Genomic DNA, 13,551 nt, shown 5'->3' with positions numbered 1-13,551 from the left:
TGTAAAGTTATATACAGTTATATATATATATATATATATATATATATAGATTTTTTTAAGGAAAAGGAGGGATGAGCCAATATTAATGTTTTGGTAATCAACATTATGCCACAAATGCTGTCTGTTGGGCTTAACTCTTACCGAACACAGAATAATCCATTAAAGTTATGCATATGACTCAGCATATGTATAGTTTGCAGCAGTGGTAAGTATCTTCTTTTCAATAGCGTGAGAATGTTTTCTAAAATGAAAAACACATCACAAAGATGACCTTGAGAGGCAACCACAAATTACATAAAGTATCTTTTCACAAGGCCAGCAGCATTTCAACTGAAGACTTTCTTCCACAGATCCAAAAGCACTGATTTTATTCAGCTGTATATCTTACAATTCTATAATTGTACTGTATATAATTATAAGAATATTTTTATTCACACTGTTTTTCGCTAAATGAAGAATGTATTATATTTAATAATTTTCTTTTATATGCATAATATAACGATACATACTCCATTTTACAATGTTCTACTTAAACTTAAAACAGGATAAATGTCACACATGGACATCTGTAAAAAAAAAAAAATACAAATTGCTAATTAGATCTGCACATGTTTAGAAATGTCCTTAATTGACAATCATTAACTTTAATGAATGAAATTAATTTAATCATTAACAATGGCAATAATAAACTTAGTTGCATACAGCTTGAAAAAAAAAATATTTCATTCACATATTTATATATTTTTAAATCAAAGCTTTATTTATACAATGTATGATTTTTTGACTGACCAACTGTTTTAATGCAAAGTTGAAAATGTCATCATTGGAGAAAAATTCCTTAATGTAGAAGGGAAAATTAAAACATGAAACAACCACTAAAGTAAGGACGTGCATGTAGCCTACTAAATATATATTACATTTACATTTATGCATTTGGCAGTCGCTTTTATCCAAAGTGACTTACAGTCACCTTATTACAGGGACAATCCCCCCGGAGCAAGCTGGAGTTAAGTGCCTTACTCAAGGACACAATGGTGGTGTCTGTGGGGATCAAACCAGCGACCTTCTGATTACCAGTTATGTGCTTTAGCCCACTACGCCACTACACCACCACCACTCCACATATTTTCAGTTCAGTGTATTTAATAACATTCGGGTTGTGTTTAGTATGAATTTATGAATTATTTAATTAACATTTAATTCATTGCTGTTAATAATAACTTATATAGAAGACGCAGATTCAGTATCATTAAAACTTCATGGTGTAGATCGTGGGATATTTCAGAGCACAGTTTTCATGAGTTTTGAATCTAGAATCATTTTGATTATTGAATTCAAAACGTATTTAATTTATTGATTTGATATCTCCACACATATATTGTGAGTATTTACTATATTGCCCCCACCTGAGATACCAGTATTATTACATTTTAAGTCTTTAAATTAGATAATGTAACAGTACAAGTTCTCCTGCTCTGGGCTTTGTCTTATTTTGACATGAGCTATTCTGTTATGGTTTCTCATAACATGCTGCATATTACAGTTTATTTTAATAGTTCTGTTTACATTGCATTCCTCCTGTGGAAACAATTTCAGGCTCAGAGATTAACACTTCTTGTGTGTTCAGTGGCACTACTTCACAGTTATTTATAACAATGTTTACCAATCGTTTTAGTCTTATGTACCACTGTGGTGTACCAGTACCAGAAACCATTTATATGATTAAAATGGCCATTATTTCAATGATTCACTTTTTAATCTACTTTATTTAATGGACGAAAAACCGATTCACCTAGTAGTTTCCTACCAAATTGAAGCAGGTTGTGAATTTAATAGCAGCAGTTTAATATTGGTTTGATTGGCTGAGACTTTTGATGGGATGTAACTTTGAAAGAGCGTTAGATTGTGAGACGAGTAAAAAACACTGTCGCTTGAATCTACCACTGTATGGAGTCTTATATGCAATGGCCCAAAACAGTATTTGGATACTTTAGCCGCACTTAATAATGTTTAAATGTCTTTATATTATATAAGAACCCATCCACTTAAAACAGTAGTCCAACCAAATGACAGTTTAAACTTAACAGATCAAATAATACATATTTTGACTGAATAATCTATAAAAGTGCTTTAACAAAAATATAAAATAAAGAATTATCTTTTAAACACTTTTGGCACCATTAACGTCTGTTGTAAGTGCCTTACATTAAAACTTTATTTAGTGTGTTCAGCTCCAGGTTATGACTGCACCAGTTAGACAGCCAGTCAACCTTTCTTCTGTATGCAGACTCATCATCATCTTGGATGAGGCCGATGACAACAGTGTCATCTGCAAACCTCAGGAGCTTGACAGATGGGTCCTTGGCGGTGCAGTCAGTCGTGTACAGGGAGAAAAGTAGTGGGGAGAGGACACATCCCTAGGGGGCACCAGTGTTGATTGTACAGGTGCTGGAAGTGAATTTCCACAGTCTCACTAGCTGCTGCCTGTCTGTCAGAAAGCTGGTGATCCACTGACAGACGTGGAAACAGAGAGCTGGGTTAATTCATCTGTGAACTATCGACTTTTTGATGGTATCGATAGTTCCAAAAGTAGCTATTGGCACCGATTAATCGGTCGACCTTTACTTTTTGGGGCCACTTTAACATGTTCTGCCATAAGTGTCATCCACTCATATTGACAAAACTTACACAGTAGTTTTTTCCCCCTTGAAAAGTGGTTTATTTTTCTCTCCCCCTTTTCACCCCAATTTGAAATGCCCAATTTCCAATGTACTCTTAAGTCCTGGTGGTGGCATAGTAACTCGCCTCAGTGTGGGTGGCGGAGGATGAATCTCAGTTGCCTCCGCATCTGAGACCGTCGACCCACGTGGCTTATTGAGCACGTTTCGCGGAGTCAAAGCAACCACAAGGAGGTTACCCCATGTGACTCTACCCTCCCTAGCAACTGGGCCAATTTGGTTGCTTAGGAGACCTGGCTGGAGTCACTCAGCACGCTCTGGGATTCGAACTTGCGAACTCCAGAGGTGGTAGTCAGCGTTTTTACTCACTGAGATACCCAGGCCCCCTGAATGTAGCGCTTTTAGATGTTAATTACAAAAATAATTAATATTTTTATTTTCAAATTGTAATTTCTGTTTTATAGGTTTAACAAAGCAAAATGTTCCCATAGCTACATGTACCCCTGTTTGGGAATCACAGATTTATACTACTGTATTTACTCAACACAGTAGTGCCACTTTCACAAGAATGATGTCATCTGCCCACACTCAGAGCAGTGCTTCTGTAAGACTCAATAAAACCACTTCCTGTTTCTTTTCTTGTTCATAGATGCTCTCTATGAGAAAGCTTGTACCTTTCTGTCGTAGCTTTGGTTTCTGTTTTCACCTACCTCAACTATGTGACTGGCTACAGTATGTTCCGAATAGCATACTACTATAACAGTTGTAATATATCTGGAGTATGATATCTATAGGACACTAGCTGAAATAAACATGCAAGGTGATGCATGAGGTCATGTGATAACAATTTAGCAAACTGCTGTTTGCGTTTCAACAGTTGTCTTGCATAATGCATACTGTTTTAAAAAATTTTTGTAAAGATATTAGGCATTCAACAGTGTATACTGTGCAGTATGCATTTCTGTTCACTAGTATTTCTTATCGAATATTGATGCCATTTTCTCAGGTCTACTTTCTTACAGCATTTTTGAAGTACATTTGTTTAGTGACAGATATCATAAACCAATCTGTGGTTTACATATGTAAACAAGACCTCTGCTGCAAATAATAGAAACTTTGTGACACATTTATATGCGCAAATTCAAACACTGACCTGCTTGTCCTCCACAGAATGCTATTGTGCCCTTTAAAGAACTTTGCGGTCTGTCTGCGGTGGCCAACCTGAAGCAATGTATACTTGCACTTTCACCACGCCTCATCGGGCCAGACAACAGCCCAGTTCTTCTGTTTAACCTTAAGGATCAGTATCCCACCATGGAGGCCCAGGGTCTGCTGCCTGAAGTCCTGAAGAAAGTGGTCACCACTTATGAGATGGTGAGCATTTCAGAATAAAATTATATTCTTTAAAGGATAAGTTCACCCAAGAATGTAAATCATATAATTATTTACTGACCTGCTGCGGAGCCACATAGAGGACAGGAAGGTAATATATTTTCTAATGCAAAGGTTTGCGTTGATTCAGAAAAGTTTGCATTCCCTCAAAACAGCTTTTGAGTACCCTCACAAATTGTTTTGGGTTCACTTGCAATAGCTTTATCCATCCGTAATAAAAATGAACCATGGATTTACTAAGGTAACAATAGTTGAACTATGGTATGTGTAGTGTTAAAACCATAGTAACCACAATCTTTCCTTGGTTTTACTGTAGTATCCATATTTCAACTGTGATATTTGTGATAAATGTATAGCAATAATGCAGGAAAAACAAAACTATAGTAATTAAAATCATAATCATGCTGCCAAAAATAACATTGTTAGTTTTACTATAGTGGTTTTACTAACATGGTTAGTCTGGATGGGCCCGCCGGTGCATCTACTTTCCAATGCATGCGAGCATTATGACCAAAACTGAACAAGTGCTTTGAAATTTGCAGACAAATCAGAAATGTTCCGTTTTGATAAATTCTCAATAATTTTGCACTTTTATTGCAATATTATTGCAAAAGGTAAAAACATCAAACTGATCAAATAGCCATGTGTCATATGTTGCTGGAAAGCTCTCAACGAGTAGAATACAAGCAGCTTAATTGTTTTACTCAGAGACAAAAATATAGCAAGTAATAGCTAAGTATATGTCTTTGACAATTATGTTGGCATGCTTATGTGCTGCGTTGTTGCTTGTTAATTCACAAAAAATAAATGGAATGTAAAATTTCACTTACCATTACATAGAGGATGTTATTATGCTTGAAACGAGCCCACACTCAAGGTAATCAGGGGCCGGTTTCACCAGCCATACGTAAGTTACAACTTAGCCTAGCTGTGGCGTAAATGGACACCAAGTCCCAATTTGCGCACTACAAAAATGTTTACCGTTGAAAACTTAGGTAGGACGTAACCCTACATATGAACTAAATATTTACGGAACATTCTGACCAGGAATAACTGTTGGAATAAAAATAATACAAAATGTATATGATATTAAAATGAATAAATGTAAATGTTAAATCTACATGTATTACGTGTCGTATTTAAATAGTAATATCATTTATTACAGCTGACTATGTGAGAAAACAAGGTTTGAACATTAACTAGGGATGCACCGATGTATCGGCCAAACATCGGTATCGGCCGATATTCACCTTGTTGACTGACTGCAAATATGATGTCATTCACCGATGGCAGTAGCCGATGTTTATCTGTTTATATGTCTTGGTTATTTGCGGTCCACTTGGACAACAGTTGCCTACCCAGCTGCAGTTTCGGAGAAGATCCAACAGGTGGTACTATAATAACACCCACAGCCACTGGCTAGACACGACCAGAATTTCACAATCGGTGCATCCCTAACATTAACCGTAACAAGATAAAACTAAAATGCATGGATTTTTAACACTTCTGCGTTCAAATTTGAAGGCTGCTTATTGGATCAATAAAGTGAAAATTCATATTATTTGAGCATACGACCGACCTACTAGCTAAGTCTTGCCTTAAGGACAGGTGGTGCAACCAAATTAGGCACTGACTTAGTTACAAACTAACTTGTAGTTACTAAGCCCTTATTTTGAACTTTACGTCCCAACTTAAGTGAGACCTTACAGAAAGCTGGTGCAACCCGACCCAGATGCGTAGATCATTAGATAATCCACATGAAGCACAATGTTACACATGGCCACCAGGAGATGGCGGCATGTAAGTTAAAGGGTTAATTTTCATTAGAATTTTCTTTTGGTGGGAAAAACTGTATGTAACCATATGTTTTTTGCAGAATGATAATTATTTTTATTAGAGGTAAATACCGATATGGGTTTTTTTAAATGGCTGATGCCGATTTCCAGGGAGCAGGTTGGCCTATGCAATGCCAATATAATCACACAATTTAATATAGTAAACAACATATACATAAAATTGCAAAACGTATTTACTTATTTAGCATTATACAGTATTTACTCATAATTTCACACAAGAACGTACACAGTTGTCCAGCAACCATGGATTGCATGTGCACTTTAGAAATCGCATTTTATTGATATTTGCCTTTGTATCATTACAAAAGTTTGAATGAATGAAACGCACGAGCGCTTTAAACATCATGAACTCATACGTGTCTGTCTGATACGACAGGACAGTATAAATGAGACGTTGTTGTACGCCGGTCTATTATTGTTATAAAACGATGCCACGAAACAACAAAACAAACTTTGATTGTTTGTATGTATATGTCTCATATGGCTTCTTCATATGCAAACAGTCGATTCTCGGCACCCTTGCGGCTTGAGAAACGAATCGGCCAAATGGGAAAATGTATCAATGGCGGTAATTACATTTCTTTTAATATCGGATGATTTATCGGCCTCTGCAATATATCGGTTGACCACCAATTTGTATTACCATAGTTTTGGTTTTCCTGTATTATTAATATGGTTTTTACTATGAATATCACCGTTCAAATATGGTTATTGTATGACAACTATAGTAAATGTTGTAGTTATGGTTTTACAACAAATACCATAGTTCAACTGGTTAATTTTCATAAGGGGTGGATAAAACTACTGCGAGAAAACCCCCCAAAAATGCAAGGGAAAGCAAAACTTATTGTGAAGGAATGCAAACTATTGTGAGGAAGCCTAAACATTTCGTGAGAGAACGTAAAACTTTTTGTTATGGATCTCAAACCAATGTCAGAAAATAAATTCCCTCCCTGTCCTCTAAGGGGCTCCTTATCCACAAATCTGTGTGCTGTTATTTGTTTTTTGTGGAACACAAAAGGAGAATTTTTGGAAGAATCATCACACAGCTCTTTTCCATACATTAACTTTAAGTACAAAATTACTGAATATATTAGATCTAAAAATGTTCTTATTGGCACTAATAGGCTATAGTATATATATAAATAAAACTGATTATTGTAATATTTTACAAATTTATGATTGACCTGAATAAAATGAGGCTTGAAGAGAGTTCACTCTTTAGTCACTATTGACTTTCATTGTATGGATAAAAGAGGCAATGAATGGTGACTTAAGCTAACACTTCCTAACATCCACTTTTGTATTCCATGGAAGAAAAAAAAACCTTTAAGGGTTTTGGACAACATGAGAGTGAGTCTAAATGAACATATAAAGGACTAAATTATCAGCCAATTACGACCTGCATGAACCTGTCTTGCGTAACATCATTTACAGTCCTAGAAAGTTATGGCTCTAAAAATCTCTTAATGTGTTTCAAAGTATCCATGCTTGTATATTTTTATTTATGCTTTTGCCAGATTTATCCGAAGTGACTCATAGTGCATTTTAAGTTTGTGTATGTGGCAGGGCGGAGGGCGGGGCCGGGTCGTGATCCTACACACCTGGTCCCGTATTAGGCTAATCAAGCCTTCGAGAGGGATAAAGGTCGACTGCTGAGGATCGTGCGGGAGAGAGAGAGATCGTTTACAGACATGTCCGTCATGTGTGTGTGTTTGTCTTTTGTTTAAGTTTTATATTAAAATATTATTTATATTGTCAAGCCGTTTCTCGCCTCCTCCTTTCCATTGATCCCTTTACACTGGTGCCGAAAACAATCTCTCTCTCCCACACGATCCTCTGCAGTCAGCCTAATACGGGACCGGGTGTGTCGGATCACGACCAGGCCCCGCCTGCCACAGTGTAGTTCCAGGGAATCAAACCCATGACCTTGGCATTGCCAGTGCCATGTTTTCTACCAGTTGATCCACAGGAACTCATGTAAAAGGCTTTACTGGATGTTGACTCAAATTTGATGTGTTATAAGGATGTAGCAATGGTCATGATGATATGTCTTTTTTTGTGTTTGTATAATTCACCATCGCATTTCAACTGGAATGTCTATTTTTGGATAATTACATAACATGAAATACAAATCTTTCATACAAATGAAAGATACTTAATCTCTTTTGATTTGAAACTTCTGACCAAAAGATAAGTTTATTCATAACAAATGAATTATATGTGTGGCCTCATTGCAAATGCAGCTTCACATTATGCAACAAAAGACAAAAAATCAGTAAAGCTAATACAATACATTTATGACTCTAAATTCTGATTGGATGAGCCACATAAAAACCATTAGCCGATATACACACACCTGTGTCTGTACATCAGCTGAATTCTATATTAACCTTTTACGACCCGACGTACACGTGAGTGGACGTTGTATTTTGGCTTCGCTATACGCAACGCATAATTTAAATGTATTTAAACTGTCTGATCTCAGTTCAGAATCCTCTGTGCTGTCAGTGAAGGGTACAACTTTCAACGCATGGAGTCATGTGACAAAACATCATGGCACCAACTACAGCGGAGTTTGTCTGTGTGAGAAACACCAACAAAACTACATCTGGTTAGAAACCTAATAAAGTGGTTACATTGAAACCAATTTTAGTCTCTAGTTTCATCCGATATGCCATTCTTGATTTTTGAGCAATTAATCATGAAAGCCACGCTGATAAACACAATGTACACTAATGTGTACTTCAGCACATTTTATCCTTAGAAATCCTGTTTTTACTGTGTATTCAATGGGTTCATCCAAAAGCTGAAAAATGTTGCTTTCAGAGGCTTTACATGTTCTGAGACCAATACAGACAGACTGCACACTGGAGGTTAAGTCATTCACTAAATAGGGAGTAGAGCTGCAACTAACGATTATTTTTTATAATTGACTAATCTAAGGATTATTAGAATGATTATAATTATTGCAATCATTAGCTCTTAACCGACTATTCAGCTTGTGCCCGACTTAAAAGGTTGTATTAAACGTGCTTACTTAAAATAAAGAGGACAAAATCATCTTTTAAAAATACCTCTAAATAACAATCAATGAATTAAAGGGGAAAAACTACTTTGACTTTTATTATTTAATAAAACATTTCACTGCAAAAAAATCCTGTTGTTATCAAGTGTTTATGTCTTATTTTCCATTTAAAATTGTCTAAAAATCCTTAAAACAAGATACATTTATTTGAGAAGCAACATATAATATATTTAGGCTTGCTTTAAGAGGATGTATCTTAAATATACGTGTATTTTGATGTGTATTTTTCACTTGTTCATACTTCTGCCAGTGAATTAAGGAAACATTATTCTTGTATTCAAGATATTTGCTCTAAAAGCAAGTCTAAATATCTTATATGTTGCTTCTCAAGTAAATGGATCTTGTTTTAAGGATTTTTCGATATTTTAAAATATTTAAATAATATATTCAAAATTCTCCGATAACAACTTTTTCTTCTGCAGTATAGCTGCTAAAGTAAATGTACATAAGGAGTTTTATATATATATATATATATATATATATATATATATATATATATATATATATATATATATAATAGAAAACAAACCTATATATAGACAAATATATATATATATATATATATATATATATATATATATATGTTTGCATTGTATAATGGGCTAAGACTTAGGGCTGTCAAATAAAAATTTGAATTTCAAATATTCGTCGAATTTAAAAAAAAATAAAAATGCACGGTTTTTGCATTTGAATGTGCATTCGAATTTTAGGTGTGTCTGGAGGTGTGGTTATGTCCCTCACCATCTAGGATTGGGAGGGGGTAACAAGGTAATAATGAGAATGGAAAAATGTATAAAACAAACTAACAGGCAGCTAAAGAGCGTCCTCTCCTGTCCCAGCTCTGTCACAAAGATCACTCCAATCTTAAATCAAATCAAAGAATCAGATTTATTAACAAAGTTTACACATGCGAAAGGGAAGCTTCAAAAGGCTTCAAGAGGGGACCAGGCCAAAACAACAAACACATTTCTTCTGACTTTTTTTTTTAAAGAGTACTTTCGAACCTTTACAAATAAAATCTTAATCAACAATAGAACTCTTCCCTTACTTCCTCTCTAAATCAAAAACATGAGAAAACATGATCAATAACAAAAATGGCGTCCTCCTCCCTACGGCTTCCAAAAAGAACCAAAAATAAACAATGAACTAAGGATTCTCTAGGAGTATCAATATCTTAAAATATGAAACAAAGAATTAACACTTGCCACTGTTACTTCAATAAGCAACAGGTTGTACAATAACAAATGGTTACTACTACAACAAGTTGAGGAAACACTTAGAATGGGATGACGACAACAACAACAACAACAACAACAACAACAACAACAACAAATTGTCTGGGGCAGGAGAAAACCGTCTCAGCAGCATGGACACCAAAAAGACCTCCCTCAAGTGAGTTCACTCTCCAGCTTTATCTTCAAGCTCTCCATCCAGCATCCAATCAGAACCAGGCTGCAATCAAAAGGTAACCATTGTTGGCTGGTGTCCATTAACCTTTGCAATGAGGAGAGATTGAGAAGGAAAGAGAAAGAGAGAGCAAAACACCACAAAGCACTGCCACAATACAGACAACACCAACACAGGAAGCAATACAATTATCACTGCCCATGTATCACATAAATAATTACATCCTGGGCGCACGAGACATGATGATGACGTAGCTGACGCAGTTTGTTTTTGTTAGCCTATCCAGTTCAATCCATTAGATGCGAAACAGATAATTTGAAAAATGTCTGAAAAAGAGAGTGAGGACTCGGAGTCAGAGAGGATCTTAATTACACTAAAACATCTTAAAAGTGCTGTGTGGCGCTTCTTCGATTTCTTCGAGACAAAAACAACATAATTTGTAAGTTGTGTAAGAAACCGCTGCTATATCACTCCACAACATCTAATTGAGAATACACATGCAGTCTTCTCATCCCGATGAGTTTTCTCGAGAATGTCATGACGAGGGGCCATTATTAAAACAGTCCAGGGTATTACTGGCTCATCGGTCAGAGCTGAGCTTGTGTTTTCATCAGCTGGAAACATTGTCAACAAAAACACTCAGCCCTTGCTGCAGATCAAGTTAACTGTCTGGTGTTTTTGACAAATTGCTCCTGGATCGTTGGGATAAGTTGCTCTTGCAGGAGGTTTTGATAACATTCTTTATTCATGCCAGTGTTTTTGGGCAGAATTGTGAGAGAGCCCACTCCCTGTGATGAAAATCAGCCCCACACATGGATGATCTCAGGATGCTTCACTCTTGGCGCGACACAGGACTCATGGTAGCGTTCGCCTTTTCTTCTCCTATCAATTGTCCAGATGTCCCAAACAATCGAAAGGGGGCTTCTTCAGAGAAAATAACTTTGCTTTCTCCTTGAAGTTCTTTATGATCTGGTAAATGAGTTCTTTCAGGTGCAATATTCTTTGCAGCAATTTCCTTGCATGTGAGGCCATCTTGATGCAAAGCGATGATGGAAGCACTTCTTCCATCCTTTTATAGCAATCAGTCTGCTCTTATAAAATAAGAGTGATTTCACCCGACTAGTACTCGTTCACACTTTCCCAGGTGCTGCTGATATATTTAGTGACATTATGTTAGCTATTCATTTTGTGCCAGGGCCAAAATAACTGTGAAATTTGGGTTTTTGTGATAAAGTAAATTTTTTGGGGCTTTTTGCAATTAATTAAAATGCATCTGATCACTCTGCACAATAATCTAGAAAACATGTGACACCAACAACACAACAACTGAAGCAGAAAAATTGGCGAAACATAAAATTGATTGGCCATGACTGTGTGTGTGTGTGTGTGTGTGTGTGTGTGTATATATATATATATAATATATATTTATATATTTTGCATGTTTATTAGGTGCTACTAGCAAATCAAAAAGGGAAATGGAAAATGCACACAGCAGTCATATACTGATCTCAGGAGGTTAATGCAGCAATGTGTGACATTGCTTGGCAACCTTAAATAAACAAAACACCACTTCACATAATAACAAGTTCTTCCTCTGTGTTTTCACATAACTCCATGTTTCTTTGTCGCTCTCATGTGTAAATAACGTAATGCATTCATGCAAATATATCTACCATGGTATAAACAATATAGAAAAATATAGAAAAATCTGTACCGATTGACATTTCTGCTGTTGCACCGTGGTCTATGTTTTCATACCACCCAGTCCTAATAGCTGCAGATATGAACGAGCTGAACGATATGGTCATCTATCTGAGGAGAAGCAGCGCTGTTTGTGCATCAGTTCAGTTGGAAAAGAGGTGCCGCTGTCCTCCCTCTGGTCCTCTGCTCTATAAATACCCTCTTATAGTGGTGGATCTGCAACCAAGGCTGCAATTTCTTCAGCAATTAGTAATGTAATGACAGTAGGCAAGTCAGAATTGAGACAGCTGCTACCGCTGTGCGGGCATGAGGATGCAGACCCCTGTACTGAACGGACCACGTCTCTCTTTGTGTTACAGTTAAAACCAAATAGGGGTGGTGTGGACCATAAAGGAGTACTTTTAGTAATTCTGTCATCATTTACTCACCTCTATGATGTTCCAAACTGAAAGAATGTTTGTTTGGAAAATCACGAGGGTGAGATTATCAACTAATATCTTGGCTACACTTTTATTTGCTAATGACGGCAAACTCAACATGGGTTTCAAAGTAGAATTGTGTGAGGAAATGGTTTCGAAACCGATGTTCCTGCTTGCGTCTGTCAGGTCCTGACACAAAACTAAGGCAGCTGTTTTTGTTTTTTCCATTGGCATGGAAAGAGAATCTGCCACTGATATTTGACCTTGCAATGTACTACACTACTATAGGGATGCACAATTTAATTGGGCAAACCTGAGGTACATAAAGACTGATGCCCTTTGCAGTATTTGAAGAAACTCCCTGACTTAGCCTGCACCAGATTTAGCGAATGCTAATGCATTGTTTCTTCATCACGAGAGCAAGTAATTGCTCAAGACAATGAAGTCTGATGATTCATTGTCATGAAATAAGGTTGTGAAAATCATTTTATTTAATCTTTTTATAACTAACTTTACAGGCATACATTCACTTCCACCACATAGGGATTGACAATAAATCTATAGCTAGAAAAATCTATATTTTTTTTGCCTGTTGTCAGTATTAGATATACAGTGCAAATGAGAGCAAAGTCAGAATCGTACACCTGTAGCACAAATGTTAACGCTGTAGCATTGTTTATCAGTTGGGTTGCTAGGAGACATTTCTAATGAGAGTCAAACCCCTGCTAAACTAACGGGAGCGTTGCAGTTTTGTTTCCTTAAATGTCATCTTCCAAATATCGGGGAATGGAATACATTTATAGTCGGAGATATCAAGTAGGAATATCCCACATCCAACTTGAATGGAACGCAATATAACCGTGCACCCTGACAAAACTTATTGCAAGAAACATTTAAATCTCAAATATTATTAGATAGATTTTCCCAGGTATTATAAACCTCCTTGGTTGATTCCAATGAAGAATTATGATTTTTGAATGTCTGTTCGGGAGACGTTCATTTCACAAAAC

At 36.2% G+C, this 13,551-nt stretch overlaps 1 protein-coding gene across 1 annotated transcript in view; it reads left to right on the top strand.

Annotated features, from left to right (window-relative positions):
- Nucleotides 1-13,551, top strand: part of LOC127656313 (inactive phospholipase C-like protein 2) — a 72,651-nt gene that overhangs the window by 34,025 nt on the left and 25,075 nt on the right. Inside the window, exon 3 of the mRNA XM_052144582.1 lies at nt 3,849-4,052. Coding sequence (XP_052000542.1) covers nt 3,849-4,052 — 204 coding nt within the window. The remainder of the gene's footprint in view (nt 1-3,848; nt 4,053-13,551) is intronic.

The sequence above is a fragment of the Xyrauchen texanus genome, chromosome 15, assembly GCF_025860055.1.
Source record: "Xyrauchen texanus isolate HMW12.3.18 chromosome 15, RBS_HiC_50CHRs, whole genome shotgun sequence".
Taxonomy (NCBI): Eukaryota; Metazoa; Chordata; class Actinopteri; order Cypriniformes; family Catostomidae; genus Xyrauchen; species Xyrauchen texanus.
The sequence above is the reverse complement of the archived record's forward strand: the minus strand, read 5'-3'. Positions and strand labels throughout refer to the sequence as shown.